The following is a 21977-nucleotide window of genomic DNA, read 5'->3' on the forward strand; positions in this document are numbered from 1 at the left end:
GGCTCAGCCAATCAGAGCCAGCGGATTTCGTTACGCGGGCATTTTGCCGTAACACGGGCAGAAATATTGCCGTTAAGTGCCTTCGTAACTTGAATTTTTCGCTAAATGGGGTATTCGTAAGTTGGGGTTCCACTGTACAAGTAATCTGCAATAAATTACAGTAATAAAATAAACTACTAACTCTTTTACGCTGTGTCCACACCTACATGGGTATTTTTGAAAACGCAGCTATTTCTATGCGTTTGGGACTGTATTTTGTTCTGATCTTATATCAAGGAAGAGCTTAACTGTTATTGCTATTATCATTAAATTAAGAGAAAAAAAGTTAAACTTTTCTGATTTCATTAGCCATGTATCTATGTGTAGCTGCTCTTTGAGAATCATGCATAAAACGCATACATGGACAAAGCAAAGCAACTACTGTAATCAAGACTGTGCTGCACACTAAAATTCAACAGTGGTTGGAGGCCTCTTGATATGGAGAATGAACAGGTTACAGAATAATACATACTCTTACTAATTTTATCTGCAGTGGCATGTCATTCAAATAACAAATTTCCAGAGTTTGACAGAACAAAATAAAAGCACGTCATGATGAATGTGTGAATGACTCAATAACCTTTAGCTATCAGTCACTTGGTATGTTTTTTTTTTTGTTTGAGTAAATTACAAAGTAAGTAATGAAAATGCATCAGAAAGAAGAAGCAGTTTCTACAAAGCCAGTATCAATGGACTATATCCTGCTGGCAGCTTATTTATATTCTGAAAGGATGATGACCCAATTATGTAAAAATAATAATAACATTAAAATTCCATTTTACTGCATTCAGTTTTGAAAGTGACTATGGTGCCTTCTTCCCCATAATATGTTTTTTTGTATTATTTTCTGGTTTCAGTAAGATGATATAACATTTGGGTATGAAGATGCAAATTAGCAATCCAAAACTGGAAGCAAGTATAGCAAATATTTCTACAGCAACACTGAACTTCCCAGGAGAGCTAACATATGCTGGGATAAATGTAATCCACACTGCACAGAATATCAGCATGCTGAAAGTGATAAACTTGGCCTCATTGAAATTATCGGGTAGTTTTCGAGCTAAAAATGCAAAAATAAAACATAAAATAGCCAGAAGTCCTATATAACCAAGAACAGCCCAAAAGCCTACAGCTGAGCCGAGGGCACACTCTAAAGTGATTTTATCTTTGATTTCCTTAAAATTCTTAAACGGAAAAGGAGGAGAAGTTGTTAACCAGATGATACAAATATTAACTTGTATAAGAGTGAATGCTGTAACACAGAGTCTCTGCTGTGTCTGCCCAAACCATTTTTTAACATTACTACCTGGACGTGTAGCTCTGAAGGCCATTAAAACAACTATTGTTTTTCCCAGAAGACAAGAGATACAGAGGACAAAGGTGATGCCAAATGCTACATGTCGGAGCATACAGGACCAATCAGAGGGCTGACCAATGAAGGTCAGAGAACACAGGAAGCACAGAATTAAGGAGAAGAGCAGCAGGAAGCTCAGTTCAGAGTTGTTTGCCCTGACAATAGGAGTTTTCCTATACTTGAAGAAAATGAGTATCACAATAATTGTCATGCATGCCCCAAATAAAGATGCTGCAGTGAGCAGTGCTCCCATAATTTCTTCATATGACAGAAACACTGCTTCCTTCTTTATACAGGCATCTCTTCTTTCATTTGACCAAAACTCAGGTAGACATCTCACACAGGTGATAGAATCTGGAAATTAATATTGAAGCAGATGTTACACTTAATGAATACAATTTTTTATGCCTCTGCTATGATATATTCTACTGGTGTTGAATTAGAAGTGCATAAACAACATTATTATTGAATGGCTGCCACACTGTTTTGTGATCAAATGACGATTTAAAGATATAACTTCTAGAGCATTCATCAGAGTTTATGAATGTGGTATACTTGTCCTTTGCATTTTAGAAGCAATGTGCAAATAATTCTAAATATTTAGTAGCAAGCACAAAGGCAGAAAGATACACAATTTTACATAATACATCCTGTTACAACAGTGGTTCCCAAAGTTTTTTTTGCTAGGCACCCCCCTTTGTTTTACAAGAAAATTCTTTTTTTTAAAAATTCATACCGCAATGACACTGCGGTATTTCTTAGGCATGTCCCCCACTTTGGGAACCTCTGTGTTACAAGATCAAACATGTATCTCTCTTTCTAATAATACATAGTTTTCTATGGCAGCACTTTTTATTACAGCTCGGCATTTGTAAGTAATACCACTCAATTACTGGTGGTAGTTTCTGTGTAATAAGCAGAAACAGAAATACAAAATGCAAAACTGCCTTTCTGTTTAATAACATATTAGAAAGTCTTTAGAATCTTTTTCTTCAATTGATCTTTCTTAGTTAACTTCAGTAATTAATTCCTCCAAACCATCAACATGTCTTCCTGACTGCATTCATACAAGACTGCACAAAGAAGTCCTGCTATTAATTAATGTGTCAATCTTAAATATGATCAACCTATCTCTAATAATTTGCTATGTAGGCCTTCAAGCTTATGGAACGCCAGGACTGCCATAATGAATTAATTAAATACACCATTAAATAATTAATTAAATGTGTCAATAATTAATTAAAATTGGAATTAATTAATTAAATAAATAGTTATGACACATGTAATTAATTAATTATTGACACATTTAATTAATTATTTATGTATTTCACATTTTAATTAATTATTGACACATTTAATTAATTAATTATTGACACATTTAATTAATTATTTATGTATTTCGCATTTGAATTAATTATTGACACATTTAATTAATTATTTAATGATATATTTATTTATTTCATTTTGGCAGTCCTGGTGCCTGGCTCTCATCATGAAATAATTTTATCTGTCAGCCTCACCCATCAAACTCAGGGGGCGGGGTTAACGCTGCCCATGCAGCTTCTCTAACATTTGATTGGTTGCCGTGCAAAGTAAGTCAAAACAGGTCGATCCTAGATAATCGATTGCTTGTGTAGACTTGGGGCAGCCAGGTATCCCAGAATGCAGATCAAATCACAGGCAGCAATGGTGGTGGAGTAGTTTTAAAATACCCCGTTTTTCTGTCACCAGCTACACTTTTAACAGTGTTTTAGCCGCGAATGTCGCGCCATACGTCTGGTCAGGTTGTCAACATAGAACATGTTTGCAAAAGTGCTCAGATGTTTTCAGAGATTTTACTAGCTCTGCTAACAATTAGCATGCAGAGTGCACCCAGGGGGTTACGTTAACCGGTTTGTTTACATATTCCACTCTCCGTGTTCCACATGTTGCATTCGCAGATTCTCATTTTCACCGAACGATTGTCTCTTTCCGCCTGGTCTTGTGTCTCTGTGCTTCTGTAACATAAAGAACGAGCTGACATTTTTCTCACGAAACCAGCGATCAGCTCAACAGACCCTCAGTTTACCTGCATGCATCCCCCTCCTCACCTGTCAGCTGTTTAACACCTGCTGCTAAGGAAGAGTACCCAGCCACTGGTACAGATACGTGGACGACACCTGGGTCAAAATCAAGACACAAGAAGTGGAATCCTTCACTGCGCACATTAACGTTGTGGATAAAAACATCAAGTTCACCAGGGAAGACACAAAGGGCAATTGTTTGCCTTTCCTGGACTGTGCTGTGCACATTGAAGAGAACCGCAAACTCAACATCGAAGTTTACCGGAAGCCCACACACACGGACCAGTACCTCCTCTTTGACTCCCATCACCCTTTGGAACACAAACTTGGAGTAATTAGGACCCTACACCACCGGGCAGAACATGTTCCCTCTAAGCCTGAAGGAAAAAAGAAGGAACACACACATGTAAAGGAAGCACTCCAAACGTGCGGCTATCCTAAATGGGCGTTCTTAAAGTCAGCAAAGAGGCACAGAAAAGAAGACCAGACACCAGCGAGGGAGGATAAGAAGGACAGACGCAACAACATTGTCATCCCCTATGTAGCCGGTGTATCAGAGAAACTCAGGAGAGTTTTCTCCAAGCATGACATCCCAGTATATTTCAGACCCAGCAACACGCTCAGACAAAAACTGGTTCACCCGAAAGACAAAACGCCAAAACACAAACTTAACAATGTGGTGTATGCTGTACAGTGCAGCGAGGAATGCTCAGACCTCTACATTGGAGAGACCAAACAGCCACTTCACAAGCGCATGGCACAACACAGAAGAGCCACCTCCACAGGACAAGACTCAGCAGTCCATCTGCATCTTAAGGATAAAGGACACTCTTTCGAGGATGCCAATGTTCACATTTTGGACAGGGAGGACAGATGGTTTGAAAGAGGAGTGAAAGAAGCCATCTATGTCCACTGTGAGCGACCATCTTTGAACAGAGGCGGGGGTTTACGACACCAACTCTCTGCCATCTATAATCCAGTTTTGAGATCCCTTCCCAGACGCCTTAACGCCCACTCACATCCTGGGCCATCTGCCCTCAGGAATTCGCATGATAAGGTGGGGCCAGGTTTCACAATGAACACACCCGAAACTCTGGCTGATTGGGACCCACACCCAGTTACACACCTTGGCTCAGGCGATTAGAGGATCATCAGGGGGTCCTTTTGTCCCTCTGTGGGGGGTTTCTCCCACTAGGTTTATATCTGGGACTTTCCACCATTTGACCCTTAGAACTGAAGAAGCTTCTCGGATGAGAGGTGAAACGTCTTCAAGCAACTTAAAGAAGTCCAGACGCTTTTCTTTGCAAGCTCCTTTGACTACGATGACCTGGATGACTGAGAACCTTCACAGACATTTTTCCTTACAGAGCACTTTATAGGCGAGCCAGCTTTATCAGCGGCTGATGTCCAATCACACAGCTTTGAAACCTCAGCTGAGTTTTAGCTCTCAGTGGTTAAACGCTGGACTTCATTCACTCAGGTTCTGTCTGTCGGGTCACGTTTACTTCGCTGTTTTATTTACAACTGAGCAAATCGGTTTGGCTGGGGTTAGAGTTATGTTTCATAACTGCATAGTTTCACAGACGTTTAATGGTTCACTGGCACATGTGTTAGACTGAACTATCATCTAAATATCATCTGATTTTTAATAGTTATTCAACTGTATTCTAAGCACCAGCTGTCTGTTAGAATGTGATTTTTTTTCTCTCTCTGTTGGCAGAGATATAAAAATGCGCAGGAAAATCTGACATGCATGGCGAACTTCACCGACGATATTTAGGGAGTAATAAAAACACATCAAACATAAATAAACCATTTGCCTGTCCCCATTATTGAGAGCATTTTCTCTTCTTATGTCAACACTCTCTCTCTTTTTTTTTTTTTTTTTTGGCTTTTTCGGTCATGTTATGTTTACCTGTCAAAGGCTTGTTACAAACTATGAAACACATCGTGCAGACTTCTGGATGTTAGAAGAAAACTAATACTGCTCATGAATGAGACTAAAGGCAGGAAGGTGTCCTTTAAAACATGTTAATAGGACCTCCCTGTTTATATCATAGTTTATGATATAGCACGTGTATTTCAGTAATAGCCTGCTGATTTCAGTGTAGTGGTGAACAGTCACACAGCTGACGTAGGCGTTATCTGTGATACTCCTTAACTATAATTTATCCAAGTTAACTTCAGTTAACCATTCAGACAGTTCTTTTGCAATGAAAAACATAAACACCCATGCTGCCGGTAGGTTTTCTCAGTGCCAGCTGTTAACATTATAGCTGCTTATGCAGTAACCATGGTAACCACGGACTCTGAGCGGCTGGATCGACGGAGGTCAGACAACAATTTTACATGTATGATCTTAAAACAGGACACAGTCACTATACGTGCTTGCCTCACATTTGTTTATATCTAATCTTCCTTTTCAAACATTTAAACAGCAGCGAGTCTGCATCTGAGGGAATACAAACTCAAATTGTCGGAACAGGTCTGCTCGTTTCTTGGATTCATTTGGTGATTTATTAAATCTATAACTGTTATTCTAATCTGCTGCTGAGTCTCTTGCACTTTTCTTTATGCTGTATATTTTCACGTCTCTGGAATAGTTGGCAGTTAGATAGTCAGCTGGGAAACTTTGTGTTAACTCATGGAGCTGAGGATATCGTGGATATGCTGACCTCGCTCCGTGGTGTACAGGGCCGTTTACCCTCATGATTAATATTCACAATAAAAATATTAGCCGAACATCATGAAGTCTGTATGTGTTTCATAGCGTCGAACAACCTTTGTACAGTTAAAGCCAGCAGTTACTACATGACAGAAACACCAACGTTATCTCTTTTATGCATTTATACACAGGTCACGCTGATTACTGAACAAAAACCCAAAGATCAGATGTTAAACAGATTTATTTGCTCTCTCTCCTCCTTAAACATTTTTTTAATGTTAGTTATAATTCAGAATTGGCGACTGAAACACGTAGGACACATAAGAACTTCAGGAAATAAAACACCGATAAATATAACCTCAGTAAAAGAAGTCAGCGGGGGTTACTACAGCTGTGTACCGGGGCCTGCGCTTTGTCGGTGGGATTGCTTGCGAGGCGAGCGGGTCTATCCCACGCTTTGCCGTGAGACTGGGCAGACATCTCCGACATCATCGAAGCACTTTTGCAAAGAGGCTGTATCTTGACAAACCGACCAAACACATGAAGATTAAACCACTACATTCTCGGCTAAAAAAATATTAAAACGGTATTTGGTGACACACAAACAGGGTTTTTCAAAGTTCAGTTCTGTTAGCTTCCACGTGCCGGTTGTTGTGTGCTAGAAACAATGGCCACCAGGCCAAAGCAATGGTTTTGACTCGATCAGCGTTAACCCCGCCCCCTGAGTTTGATGGGTGAGGCTGACAGATAAAATTTTTTCATGATGAGAGCCAGGCGCCAGGACTGCCAAAATGAAATAAATAAATATATCATTAAATAATTAATTAAATGTGTCAATAATTAATTAAATGTGTCAATAATTAATTAAAATGTGAAATACATAAATAATTAATTAAATGTGTCAATAATTAATTAATTACATGTTTCAATAATTAATTAAAATGTGAAATACATAAATAATTAATTAAATGTGTCAATAATTAATTAATTACATGTGTCATATCTTTATTTAATTAATTAATTCCAATTTAATATCCCCTTGGCTTGCTGCCGGTATGTTGGGGTTTTTCCCGGTGGATGAGAGGGTTTGTTCCCTGCGCCTGTAACCCGTTCCCCTGTGTCGGGGAACGGGTCCTGACCGCTTATGCGCCGAGTGGCAGTTCAGAGTACCCAGCATTCTTAGAGTCCCTGGGGGGGGGGGGGGGGGGGGGGAGAGAGAGTGCTGTTGTCCTGCTGGGAGACTTCAATGCTCATGTGAGTAACGACAGCGAGACCTGGAGGGGTGTGATTGGGAGGAACGGCCTCCCTGATCTGAACCCGAGCGATGTTTTGTTATTGGATTTCTGTGCAAATCACAGTTTGGCCATAACGAACACCTGGTTCGAACATAAGAGTGTCCATAAGTGCACGTGGCACCAGGACGCTCTAGGCCGTAGGTTGATGATCGATTTTGTAATCGTATCACCACACCTGTGACCATATGTTCTGGACACTTGGGTAAAGAGAGGGGCTGAGCTGTCAACTGATCACCACCTGGTGGTGAGTTGGATCAGGTGGCGGGGGAGGACGCTGGACAGACCCGGTGCACCTAAACGCGTAGTGAGGGTGTGCTGGGAACGTCTAGCAGAGGCCCCAGTCTGCGAGATCTCCGGCAGAGCTTCAACAGCATTCCGAGGGAGACTGGGGACATTGAGTCCAAATGGACCATGTTCAGCGTCCCCATTGCCGAAGCTGCTGCATTGAGCTGCGGCCGCAAGGTGGTTAGTGCCTACCGTGGTGTAATCCCCAAACCAAATGGTGGACACCAGAGGTGAAGGGAGCCACCAGGCTGAAGAAGGAGTCCTATCGGGCTTGGTTAGCCTGTGGGACTCCGGAGGCAGCTGACAGGTATCGACAGGCCAAGCGGAATGTGGCTTGGGCAGTGGCTGAAGCAAAAACTCGGGTGTGGGGGGAGTTCGGAGAGGCCATGGAAAAAGACTTTCGGACTGCCTCGAAGAGATTCTGGCAAACCGTCAGGCGTCTCGGGAGGGGAAAGTGGTGCTCTACCTACACTGTGTATAGTGCTGGCGGAGTGCTGCTGACGTCGACTGAGAAAATTGTTAGGCGGTGGAAGGAATACTTTGAGGACCTCCTTAATCCCACTGACATGTCTTCTGAGGAGGAAGCAGAGTCTGGGGATGAGGGGAATGACTCGCCAATTTCCGGGGGCGAGGTCACTGAGGCAGTTAAACAACTCCTTGGTGGCAGAGCCCCTGGTGTTGATGAGGTCCGCCCCGAGTTCCTGAAGGCTCTGGACGTTGTAGGGCTGTCCCGGTTGACATGCCTCTACAATGTTGCGTGGAGATCAGGGGCAGTACCCCTGGACTGGCAGACCGGGGTGGTGGTCCACATCTTTAAGAAGGGAGACCGGAGGGTGTGTTCCAACTACAGGGGGATCACACTCCTCAGCCTCCCTGGGAAAGTCTATGCCAGGGTGCTGGAAAGGAGAGTTCGTCCGCTAGTCGAACCTCAGATACAGGAGGAACAATGCGGTTTTCGTCCTGGTCGCGGAACACTGGACCAGCTCTTTATCCTCTCAAGGATACTTGAGGGTGCATGGGAGTTTGCCCAACCAGTCTACATGTGTTTTGTGGACTTGGAGAAGGCATTCGACTGTGTCCCTTGGGGTGTCCTGTGGAAGGTGTTGCGGGAGTATGGGGTGTCTGGCCCATTGCTACGGGCCATTCGATCCATATACAACCGTTGCAAGAGCTTGGATCGCATTGCCGGCAATAAGTCGGACTCGTTCCCGGTGGGTGATGGGCTCCGCCAGGGCTGCCCTTTGTCACCGGTTCTGTTCATAATTTTTATGGACGGGATTTCTAGGCGCAGCCAAGTGGCGGAGGGCTTTCACTTTGGTGGCCTCAGAATCTCATCTCTGCTTTTTGCGGCTGATGTGGTTCTGTTGGCTTCATTGGGTGGGGGCCTCCAGCTCGCACTGGAACGGTTCGCAGCCGAGTGTGAAGCAGCAATAATGAGGATCAGCACGTCCAAATCTGAGGCCATGGTTCTCAGCCGGAAAAGGATCGGGGATGAGTTCCTGCCCCAAGTGGAGGAGTTCAAGTATCTCGGGGTCTTGTTCGCGAGTGATGGGAGAAGGGAGCCGGAGATCGACAGACGGATTGGGGCTGCAGCTGCAGTAATGCGGACACTGCACCGGTCCGTCGTGGTGAAGAGGGAGCTGAGTATAAAAGCGAAGCTCTCAATTTACCGGTCGATCTACGTCCCTACCCTCACCTATCGAGCTGTGGGTAGTGACCGAAAGAACAAGATCGCGGATATAAGTGGCAGAAATGAGCTTCCTCCGAAGGGTGGCTGGCCTCTCCCTTAGAGATAGGGTGAGAAGTTCGGCCATCCGGGAGGGGCTCAGAGTAGAGCCGCTGCTGCTCAACATCGAAAGGAGCCAGCTGAGGTGGTTCGGGCATCTGACAAGGATGCCTCATGGGCGCCTCCTAGGTGAGGTGTTCCGGGCATGTCCCACCGGGAGGAGGCCCCAGGACAGACCCAGGACACGCTGGAGAGATTATATCTCTTGGCTGGCCTGGGAACGCCTTGGTGTTCCCCCGGATAAGCTGGAGGAGGTGGCTGGGGAGAGGGAGGTCTGGGCCTCTCTGCTTAGGCTGCTGCCCCCGCGACCCGGCCTCGGATAAAGCGGATGAAGATGGATGGATGGATAATTAAAAATAGAATGGGAGGGAGAGTATTCAGTTTTCAGGCCCCTGAAACCACCTTCTATAGAACCAGCTTCCAGTTTGGATTCAGGAGACAGACACTATCTCTACTCTTAAGATTAGGCTTAAAACTTTCCTTTTTGCATATAGTTAGGGCTGCATCTCGTGACCTTGAGTCCTCCCTTACCTATGCTGAAATAGGTGTAGGCCTCTTGGGGATTCCAATGATGCATTGAGTAGTTCTTCTTCAGTTACCTTTCTCACTCCCTATGTGTTAATAGACCTCTCTACATTGAATCATACTTGTTATTAATCTCAGGCTCTTCTCCACAGCTTATCTTTTATCCTGTCTTCCTTCTCTCACCCCAACCGCCCCTCCCTGAGCCTGGTTCTTCCAGAGGTTTCTTCCTGTTAAAAAGGTGGTTTTCCTTCCCACTGTCACCAAAGTGCTTGTTCATAGGGGGCCATGTGATTGTTGGGGTTTTTCTCTGTATGCATTGTTCTAGGGCCTACCTTATAATGTAAAGTGGCTTGAGATTACTATTGTTTTGATTTGGCATTGAATTGAATTGAAAAACGCAAAAGGTGTTTCCTGGTAGTCATTACTATTCTTTAAGTGTGATTATTAATATGTTATTAGATAGAAACAGGCAGTTTTGCATTTTGCAGCTCTGTTTCCTGATTATTACACAAACACTCAAACAGTAATTGAGTGCTAATAAATTAGAAAGTACCATATTATTACATTCTTGTTTCTGCCTTGTTACCCTACTATTTCCACTTTTTTACCAAGCTGTAGTTCCACATTATTACCCCTAGATTTTGGGACTTACTATCCATTTACATAAATGTCAGCATTTTATTATTATATTATGCTACCATGATATTACTTCGATATTAAGTGGTTATCACTTTATAAGTGAGCTGTAATAACAAATGCAAACATATATACTATTCTGTGGCAATGTGTTAAATATTTTTAAATATTTCAATCAGGCAATCTAGATGGAGATTATCTCTGCATAAAAACATTCATCAAAATGCTTAAATAGTTCTCGTATGGCGTTCCTACATACATAACTTTGCTTTGTAATGCACCAAAGTTAGAATGAAATATCACCGCACCTGTAACGTTGCTGATTTCTCCCTCTGCACATCTTATACAGTCATAGCAGCAAACAGGCCTTCCTTTCTGGAGTACCTTGTGTGTTCCTGGGGGACATTTCTCATTGCAAACTGAAACAGGCACCTGAATGATCAAGAACATTTAACCGTGTATAGACACTGAGAAAAAATTGTGTCTATGGTGTTCTATGTCAAACGATTTCTTAATTTTGAAGCATTAAAACCAAAATAAACAATTTAAGTACATATACATACAATAAAAAAGGAATTGTATGATAGCTTACCTGCTTTGAGTTTCTTGCCCAAATTAAAGACTTGTTTTGCAGTTTTAGCTGTTTCTCTGTAGTTAATGATATATCATAAAGACCAACTATGACAAACTCCACAACGCCGTTTTCTCTTGGCTGCCAGTTTATAATGTCATACTTTGCTGCTGGATCTCCATTCTCATTAAAGTAAACTTCATCTCCTTCCTTAGTTGTGAAATGGATCTTTCGTATGTGTTGCAGAACCTAAGAAGTATGTCATAATTCAATTCATAGCATGACAAAGATATTACACACCTACTGACTGAAAAATATGCAAGAATCAATTTTTAATTAAAAATCTTAATGTGAACACTGTCATGTAAATTAGCAAAAAGCTCACCATAAATGGATCTAGCTGCACATTTTTGTTACATGTTTTATTACAGCTGAGGATATTGTGAAGTGCATGGGCCACTGCATACACTCCTTTGTAGACATTGTTAAAGATAGGCATGAGAGACATGTCAATGAAGTTATTTTGAACTCCAGTCATATCTTCATGTCCAGTACACTCTCTCTGAATGTCTGCTGATGACTTCAACTCCTTGAATTTACAACTAAATGTTGTCTCCCAGAACTCAGTAAACAATTCATTATTAGATGGATTAATTGGCTTCTTATTCAGTATGAACTCTCTCAGGCCAGTGACATGTGCTTTGGGAATGGAAACACCAATGGCACCATCCAGTATGTGATGCATATCCATTTCTGCTGTTTGTGAATCAAATATCCAAGACTCACTGCCTACCCACTGGTACCCAGATAAGTTATGGTATGAAAACTCATGTAGAAGCACATTAAAATCTGCGCGGGCAAGGAATGCAACAATCACCTTGGAGGTTGAAGCCTTTATAATTTCAATTATCTTTTGTATTTTCACATATGGATCTGTCCTAAAAAAAGATACAGAATACTCCAGACAGATGCCCAGCTGCTGTGCAGTTTCTGTGAATGTGGCCATGCCATTATTTCCATAATCATTATTGGATCTGATAGCTCCAACCCAAGTCCATCCAAAATACTTGACCAAATGGGCCAGGGCTCTGCTCTGGTAGTAGTCACTGGGTATTGTTCTGAGGAAGGATGGGTACTTGGTTTTGTCACTGAGACAAGCACATGTGGCAAAGTGACTAATCTAGAATTAAAAATAAAAAAATATAAATGAAAAAGACACAGAATGAAAAAAGATGAAACTGTTAAAAATAAAACGTTCAAATATAATGCAAAATTACAAAAAGAACAATTCTACTCGGTACTTGTACATAAGATGCACCAGGCAAATATATATAATACCCACCACTGGAATAAAAAAAGGTCCAATGACAGTAGCTACTGCTACGGTTGTAGAAGAAGATGTTGTTCCTATAATGGCCTGCACATGTGCAGGTCTGGTACATGATGCCTTGGATGGTACAGACACATTTTCATTACCATTAGCCAAAGCTAATGTAACTCCTACACTTCTGGCAACAGATCCACAATTATCATAGATTTTATAGCCCACAGAGAGTCCTGACAGTAGGTCTGTACTGTTATTAATCTCCTCAATGGCAAAAAGCATAGCCTGGGCAAACTGCAAATCTCTGAAATTTAAACTTAATTGAGACAATTATGATTAATTTGCATTGCATTGTGTTTCTTAAAGCAGACATAAATAATCTGGATAAATCTCAAAATATAAAAAAAAGCATTTCAAATTAAAGCATTCAATGGAAGGAAATGAAATAACTGAGAAAATCAAAATACATTTTACTCCTCTTTTGATAGCCAACAGATTCCTTAAATGTAAATTGATTTGTATTGTGTCATTTACCTGATACATTGTAGTGGCAGAGGTTGGTTCATGTAGGAATCTCTTCTGTCTTTCCAGCTTGTGTGAAAAGAAAAGATAGCACCCAATATAATATCCCCATTCTTAGACAGCAGTGGGTTCTCAGGATCTCCTCGCTGCCTGCACACTGGCTCCTCAGCATGAGAGAGAGATGCCACCAACAACAGATGCAGAAATGCCCATCCATGCTCTGGCAATCTCTGTGTCGATGTCATTTCTTGAGCTAAACTCTTAGTAGCATTAAAGCACCACAATGTAGATGAAGGTATTTATACCTTTTGGTGCAGCAAAAGAAAAAATAGAATAGAGACAGATCATTCCCATTTGATGTACAGGTTCAGCAAACGGAGGGACTCGCCCAAATTTGCAATTTAATGTTGGTTCATATACAGAAAATAACGATACACTGTTAGCCTTTGCAGTAATTTCCATAGCTTAGTACTGCAAAATCAACAGTAAAAAACTCTAAAGGATGTTAGAAGTTTAGTACTGTAATTTGCATGTAATTGTGGGAAAATTCCATGAGATTACATTATTTTTACGGTAACTCACTGTACCCATGGAAACAGCTGTAAAATACAGCAAATGTAACAATTGGTGATGTTACTGAGATTACTATTACACCATCCGGATTTCTGTTGTTTTCTACTGTAGATCTAAGAGTAATTACTTAAATCCTCATTCAGAGTGTATTACTATAAAATGCGATTCACTGTGAAAGTAGTATAACATATAAACTACAATATACAGCGTAATTTTTAACTGAAGGAGTAAGTTACAGCCACACTAAAATTTAATTCCTTGAACTGAATGGAACCTCATATATTAATAAATGTATTTGTTTATTCAAACAATGTGAAACATTATTAATACTGTAAGGTTAGTATTGTGATAGAGTCGAGTATATTTAATTATACTCTTGTAGACATTATGACATTATGCTAGTACATTTATGGTGAACAAAAAGTACATCTAAAAGTTAATTTCAAGAATACTGTTATGTACTAAAACGGGGGCCAATATAATCCCAAGAAGCATTATTAGTATACGTACTAGGTAAGGTATACTTGGGAAATATAATTGAAGTATACTTATTTTTTGTATGGCCAGCAACAAAAACTAATGGCTACATTTAGAGTAATGTTTAAAAATGACTTCATTTAGCAGGGTGTTCCTTTGTTCTCTTCTTATTCTTTCTTATACTGGACCTTCATTTGGTTTGTATAAGGTGGTACTTTTTAAGACACCTCTGCCTAACTACAGTGAACTAACCTAATAATATGCTCTGGTCATCATTTTTACTCAAGTTAAGGTGTCACATCCATGAAACTTACACCACTAACCAGCATCAGTCCTACAACTTCACTCTCAAAATTAATAAATTCTGGGACAAGCAGAAACTGTATTTTTAGCGGTGCATTTTGTGGCAGGCCAGACTGCTATTAAATGCACTCTCCTAAACAAATAATTCCTTTGTAGCACCACTTCGTCTTGGTTCAGAAGAGATGTCCTGGATATACGTGATAATGTAACACGGGTGTTTATGTTTGTTCATGTTTAGCGCGTTGGGTTGTGTTTTTAAAGCGATTGTTACGTTTTTGAAGCTTTGTAATGCGACAGGTGCGATAGCCGACACCACACCTTCACCTGACGTACAACGTGACGTATGACGCACACGTCGGGTATTCACTTTCAAAACAACAATGGGGATAGAAAATATTGCTCGAGGTGGTTAATGCTCCTTTCGCTGGTTGCCAACCACCATTAAATAACAACAAGAGGAAAATATTGATCTGTTTCTCAAGTTTTGCACGTTTAAGTCGCAATTCAGACTCAAACAAAGCTGCAAAGCAGGAGAACAACATAACCATCAACTATTGATGAATAGATGGTTAACATGTGCAACTTAGAAGTAATCAGAGTTAACTGGATGTTCAATCGGGTTAAATGCAAGGTTGATTGGATTATATCTGAAGATCGTATGCTATTCGTGATAACTCTGCTAGACTCCAAATTGCTCGTCCATGCGGGAGTATCTCAAAATTAAATGAAACCATATAACACTTTTTCCCTAAAACGGAAATATCCCTACCAGGATATTTTCAGTCAAATGCTAAGAAAAAATGTCAATATCTATGAATGTGGAGACTCAAGAGACTAGTTAGGTAATAGTTGCCAATGGATTTATGAGACTTGATAGAAACTTGGACGTTTGCAACAGGTGAATCGGTGAACTACCGAGGTTGCGCCCAAATGCTTAAAGCTGTTAGCTGGTCAGTGTTTTCAGGTGTGCTTGTACTACCTGTACGGTGCGGGGTGCTGACTAAGTCATGTTAAACCCATTAAAGAGTCGAGCTCAAATATCTTTTCATTTTTGTGCACTGCTCTCTTGTCGGCACACATTTTCTGTTTATTGAAGCCTTTTGTGAATAATTTTGATCATGTAAAAACTGGGAATTGGTCCCTATTGACAATACTCTTACTTTTTGCATTGCATATGTCATTTAGGAAAGGTAATTGGTCACTGAACTTTTTGCAACTATGTGTATTTCTAAATTTTGTGGCATCAGTGCACGCAAATATATATTGTTCAGTTTGCATGTTAAAAGCCACAAACATGTAGCTAACTATAGGCTTTCTTGTGGAACTGAGAACTGCCCTGCCACTTTCAGAACATTTTCTGCCTTCATTCACATATGCCTAGGAATCACAGAACAAGAAGGGAGACCACTAAGGAGGAGTTTTATATGTTCACTGGTGACCTCGGCTGTCAAGTTCCTGGATGTGGGTATGCTGCACAAAACTTCACAGCTCTTTGTGCCCCTCTCAGATTTCATATCAAAGATGGGGGAGAAAGTATTATGTCCATTTGAAGGTTGCTCTAAATACTTCAGTGTCCGAACATCATTTTCCAGCCATATTTCTCGAAAACATAAGTAGACAGTTCAGCAGTCAAGGCAACAAGAAATTGGAGGATTTGCCATAATACAAGGAGAGGACACAGTTAATCTATTAGAAGACAGTTGACTTTGTGTCATTTAAAAATGCAGGCTAAAATGCTCTTGCCAACCAGCACTATACAGAGCATCATAGAGGATTTTCAGGATCTTTGCAGCTGTAACAAAAGTAGACACTGAATCTAACACCAACTCTCTTTTTTTTAGATGGCAGACCAAAGAATTTGAATGACACCATTACTCTGGAGCTTGGGAATGATTTCCACTCCAACTGTCCCATGCAATCACAAGAGGAGACAGAGGTCATCCAGAGGACAGAAGTATGGTTAGAAATTGTTGTGGAGGCCATGCAAGTTAACTGCAGAAACCCTAAACGTGCATCTTGTGAAGAGGTTGCTAAGATCATTATAAACAGATACCCTCAAACATTTGCAGATTTTACTGAAAAGGGAGAAAGACTGGGTTGTGGATATTATTCACTACGAAGAAGCATCAAATCTAGAGTTCAACATGTTAATCGAGATAATACAACACATAGACTTCGTCAAACAAAGAGAACCAGGAATGAGGAAGACTGCAGTCCCAACAGTAATGCAACCTCACATAAAAAAGTTAGATGCCTTGCAGTTAGCTATGGCTGTATAAATTGGCAGCCAGTTGAACTTCCTCAGGGGGAAACGCCAGCTTCTTTAGAGGAAAAGAAACACATCTTGTTAACAATTTTTAATTCAGAAGGACCTGGAGCTGTGGAGAGACCTGATGTGGATGACTTCATGTGCATCACATATATTTCTCAGCGGCAGCTTATCAACAGTTGTCCCTCACTTTCAGTAGCTGAAATTCAGGAGCAGTGGCCATTCTTATTTACTCGGAAAGGTCTTTCGAACCACTTTTACAAACTCACAGGCATCGATGTCAGTGAGTGCTTAGGTCAGGCCCTCGTAACCAAAGGCAGAAGGATTGTTAACTATTTCTCCACCCAGAAGCTCAAATGGAACCTTGGTATAAGGACACTCATCCAGCAGATAGAAAGTGAGGGAGTTTTGACCAACAACAAGAATGGCACAGCAGCCATACTTCTCATGATGAAGTATTACAAGGAAGATGAAGACTCCCTCTTTGTCTTAGCAAATGTAAGCTTTTTTCATACAGCTCTACAGGGAGTGCAGAATTATTAGGCAAGTTGTATTTTTGAGGAATAATTTTATTATTGAACAACAACCATGTTCTCAATGAACCCAAAAAACCCATTAATATCAAAGCTGAATGTTTTTGGAAGTAGTTTTTAGTTTGTTTTTAGTTTTAGCTATTTTAGGGGGATATCTGTGTGTGCAGGTGACTATTACTGTGCATAATTATTAGGCAACTTAACAAAAAACAAATATATACCCATTTCAATTATTTATTTTTACCAGTGACACCAATATAACATCTCCACATTCACAAATATACATTTCTGACATTCAAAAACAAAAACAAAAAACAAAAAAATCAGCGACCAATATAGCCACCTTTCTTTGCAAGGACACTCAAAAGCCTGCCATCCATGGATTCTGTCAGTGTTTTGATCTGTTCACCATCAACATTGCGTGCAGCAGCAACCACAGCCTCCCAGACACTGTTCAGAGAGGTGTACTGTTTTCCCTCCTTGTAAATCTCACATTTGATGATGGACCACAGGTTCTCAATGGGGTTCAGATCAGGTGAACAAGGTGGCCATGTCATTAGTTTTTCTTCTTTTATACCCTTTCTTGCCAGCCACGCTGTGGAGTACTTGGACGCGTGTGATGGAGCATTGTCCTGCATGAAAATCATGTTTTTCTTGAAGGATGCAGACTTCTTCCTGTACCACTGCTTGAAGAAGGTGTCTTCCAGAAACTGGCAGTGGGACTGGGAGTTGAGCTTGACTCCATCCTCAACCCGAAAAGGCCCCACAAGCTCATCTTTGATGATACCAGCCCAAACCAGTACTCCACCTCCACCTTGCTGGCGTCTGAGTCGGACTGGAGCTCTCTGCCCTTTACCAATCCAGCCACGGGCCTAATCCATCTGGCCCATCAAGACTCACTCTCATTTCATCAGTCCATAAAACCTTAGAAAAACCAGTCTTGAGATATTTCTTGGCCCAGTCTTGACGTTTCAGCTTGTGTGTCTTGTGCAGTAGTGGTCGTCTTTCAGCCTTTCTTACCTTGGCCATGTCTCTGAGTATTGCACACCTTGTGCTTTTGGGCACTCCAGTGATGTTGCAGCTCTGAAATATGGCCAAACTGGTGGCAAGTGGCATCTTGGCAGCTGCACGCTTGACTTTTCTCAGTTCATGGGCAGTTATTTTGCGCCTTGGTTTTTCCACACGTTTCTTGCGACCCTGTTGACTATTTTGAATGAAACGCTTGATTGTTCGATGATCACGCTTCAGAAGCTTTGCAATTTTGAGACTGCTGCATCCCTCTGCAAGATATCTCACTATTTTTGACTTTTCTGAGCCTGTCAAGTCCTTCTTTTGACCCATTTTGCCAAAGGAATGGAAGTTGTCTAATAATTATACACACCTGATATAGGGTGTTGAGGTCATTAGACCACACCCCTTCTCATTACAGAGTTGCACATCACCTAATATGCTTAATTGGTAGTAGGCTTTCGAGCCTATACAGCTTGGAGTAAGACAACATGCATGAAGAGGATGTGGACAAAATACTCATTTGCCTAATAATTCTGCACTCCCTGTATGTTTAATGCTGTTGCTTGCTGTCCTGTTATATTTTTTTTATTTGTTACATAAAATGTCTTGGTCCTTTTTCTGGCAGGAAACATCTACCAGGATGTCCCTTGAAGCAGAGAGCAACCTGCCCATCACCCCAAGGCTGATTATGCTTGGTAAGAAGTCATTTATGAAATAGAGCTGATTAGACCATATTAGAATTTCTGTTTGGCACAGGAGCTTTTCGTGGACACAGGTATCCAGTGTCTGTTTTGTTAGCTCAAATTTCTGTAATTTCCTTTATAAACCAAGGTTGTTGGACAAGTGTCTCAGTGAATCCAGCAAAGTAACAATATCAAATTTCACAATACATATTACTGATCAACGTAGTAGTCTAGCTACACCAACAGCAGAAATACTGAAGTCAATACTGTAAAGTTTAACAGCAGCACAAACTATGAACTCCAAAATAACCATAGAGTTGATTCATCTCTGGTAATTTAACTGGGCTGACTGTTTGTTAGGTGTGTTTAATGTGCAGAATAATTCCCAATTATGTACAATTATAATATGTTAAAACGGACTTATGTACATAAGGCCATTAATAATTAACAGTACGTAGCTATTTGCTTTATGACTATCTAGACAGTGTGAAGAAGTGAAGTATTACAATTATTTTATGTTGCATAATGACAACATGTTGCCCCTATACATTTAAGGACAAAGTTCAATGACCGCCACCTGCTGGATGGTGAGTGCAGAGGGGCGTGTAATTGTTGAGCTGGACAAAGAGAACACCTTTGCTGATGCAATGTCAGTCTCTGACATTGATGTATTCAACCTGGAATACCAGGAGTCAGCGTGTGCAAGTTTTTTGTAAGGATAAACCCTGAAGAGGGAACAAAATGTACCTCCAAGGTTGGGACAAGCAGAAAGACTGGGACCACTGTGAAGCGAAAGGTTGTTTACATTAACCCTCATGTCACAACTTTCCTCCAGCGGCTTACTGAATTTGAGTGGAGAACTTCAAATTAGGTAACTGTTGCCATTTTTAGTGAATTTCTTGTATAATTTAAGTGACCAATGTGTTGTTACCTGTGTCTCCACAGATGATCCATGGCCCATGCTTTCTGGACATTTACACAAGACGAACAACAATGAAGACAAGCTCTCTTGCCATCTTGCAAGACGCTGTCTCTGTCCAATAGGTTTTTTGAGTGCAACAGTTTTGATTTTTTTCCCTTCTTTTACCTGTTTGTTAAAAATTATTTCAGCTACTTACACTTTAATTGTCACATGTATTGGCTCACCCTACAAATCAATGAACTCAGTCCACAAAGCAAGATCAGGGTTCAGTGCAGGTCAGTCAAGTTCCTTCACACCACACACGCTCATCCATGTCGTGGACCCTGTTTTGTGCAATGATTTGGTGGTGTGAGCCAGTATTTTGGACAAAGTGTATATAAAGGCAGAAGTGTGGGGCTTGATATTATATTCATTACAATTCACTTTATTTGTATGGTGCCAACAAAATGAATGCCAAGGCACTTCAAAACCCTACAAAATATAACTAAGAAAACCCAACACTTGAGCATAATGTTGTCTGCCATGATATGGATATGACATAATATCGTTATTGTTTGTACAACCATCTGAGAAAATAATGTATTACATGGTTTAGTAAAAACAAGTGCTTCCTCAATGAAAATGTTTTCGGTTCTTTTTAGTTTTTGATTTTGGAAATGTGTATTTCAGCAGGGAAAAATCAGTGATAATAAATAAAGTGGTGTAAAGCACATGAATTATATTTTGTGTGTGTCTATCTATCTATCTATCTATCTATCTATCTATCTATCTATCTATCCATCCATCCATCCATCCATCCATCCATCCATCCATCCAATTTTTTTTTGGAACCCTCCAGTCTCTTACAGTATGTTACTGTTAACTGAAATTTCGGTAAAATTACGACCTGTTAAACGGTAAATGACCGCCTGTTGGGACACGGTATCCTCTAGCAGAGATGAATATTTTTGGTACTGATGATGCGTGATAACGGTAAGTTACTGGTTAATAAATTGCAGTTTATTACCTTGCAGCGGGCTTACAGTGGCATACCGTGAATAAACAGTAGTATACCAATTTTTTAATCACAGTATGATGTTACTTTGTTGACGTAATTTACGACATAACGACATAACGGTATCTCACTGGCGTCACTGTTGCCAGTGAGATACCGTAAAAAAGGCTACGGCGTGTTACCATAATTTGTCCAAGAGTATTATACCACACCAGCAAAAAACTGTATCATCCTGCAGAGCATTAAGCTACCGTAACACAGCACAGTGAGGCCAGTATGTTACCGTAAAGTGGCGATGAAAAGTCTAACAGTGTATACAAAGGCCCATTTAAATATAAATTAACAATGGAAAGAACAATTCACTACAAATAATGTACTAAAAAAATCTTTTTCCTATACAGTACTTTTATACTCTTAGAACTTTATACAAGTTACAGTCATCCATTCACTTACACTTTCACATCTGTGATGCATAGATGTGATATTAAGATCTGTCATCAGTCTGATACTAATTCAGTCTGAAGTTAATAGGAAATGGTAAGGAAAATTTACACCATTGAACCCTACTCTAAAAACATGTCATGGACTTAACAATGTCTTTGAAGTATGGTTTAAGAAAGTGTTTAAAGATTTTACAGCATGTGTAGCGCCATCTTGTATCAGTACAGAACTTGATATCACTGGGTTGGTTGGTTGGTGTTACATTTTTTGCTTGGTGTACTGAAATAGGGCAATCCACCTGTGGCCCTAATGCTTGGGTTTGTAGACCCACTTTGCAAATGACAGTTGTGTGGATAAGTGCGTCTTTGCGCCAGCTGCAGATGAAGAGGTAACAGAGAACAAAGGCAACAGCAAATAATCAGCAGTTTAGAGATATTTCAAACATCCATCCAGCCATCCATCCATTCGCTTCCGCTTATCCTTTTCAGGGTCGCGGGGGGCGCTGGAGCCTATCCCAGCTGTCATAGGGCAAGAGGCGGGGTACACCCTGGACAGGTCGCCAGTCTGTCGCAGGGCCAACACACAGGGACAGACAACCATTTGCACTCTCATTCACTCGCACATTCACACAATGGCAATTTGGATTTTCCAATTAACCTATCCCCTCAAGCTGCATGTCTTTGGACGGTGGGAGGAAGCCGGAGTA

General features: G+C 40.8%; 1 protein-coding gene and 1 pseudogene across 1 annotated transcript; one reads left to right on the forward strand and one right to left on the reverse strand.

Annotated features, from left to right (window-relative positions):
• Positions 1 to 782: 782 nt before the first annotated feature.
• On the reverse strand, positions 783 to 13218 carry LOC113036636 (extracellular calcium-sensing receptor-like; annotated as a pseudogene).
• Positions 13219 to 15791: 2573 nt separating this feature from the next.
• Positions 15792 to 18949, forward strand: LOC113036637 (uncharacterized). The gene is made up of 3 exons (XM_080289116.1): positions 15792 to 15879; positions 16260 to 17185; positions 18857 to 18949. Exons 1-3 carry the CDS (start codon positions 15792 to 15794, stop codon positions 18947 to 18949), a joined length of 1107 nt encoding a protein of 368 aa, XP_080145242.1.
• The last annotated feature ends 3028 nt before the right edge of the window (positions 18950 to 21977 follow it).

This window comes from Astatotilapia calliptera, chromosome 14 (genome assembly GCF_964374335.1).
Source record: "Astatotilapia calliptera chromosome 14, fAstCal68.1, whole genome shotgun sequence".
Classification (NCBI taxonomy): domain Eukaryota; kingdom Metazoa; phylum Chordata; class Actinopteri; order Cichliformes; family Cichlidae; genus Astatotilapia; species Astatotilapia calliptera.

What these genes read in the sequence shown, in the direction of transcription:
- LOC113036637 (XM_080289116.1), top strand. Translation starts at nt 15,792, where the DNA reads ATGCCTAGGAATCACAGAACAAGAAGGGAGACCACTAAGGAGGAGTTT. An exon ending in CGGCTGTCAAGTTCCTGGAT is followed by an intron (nt 15,880 to 16,259) that starts GTGGGTATGCTG and finishes TCTTTTTTTTAG; the next exon opens with ATGGCAGACCAAAGAATTTG. An exon ending in CCCTCTTTGTCTTAGCAAAT is followed by an intron (nt 17,186 to 18,856) that starts GTAAGCTTTTTT and finishes TTTTTCTGGCAG; the next exon opens with GAAACATCTACCAGGATGTC.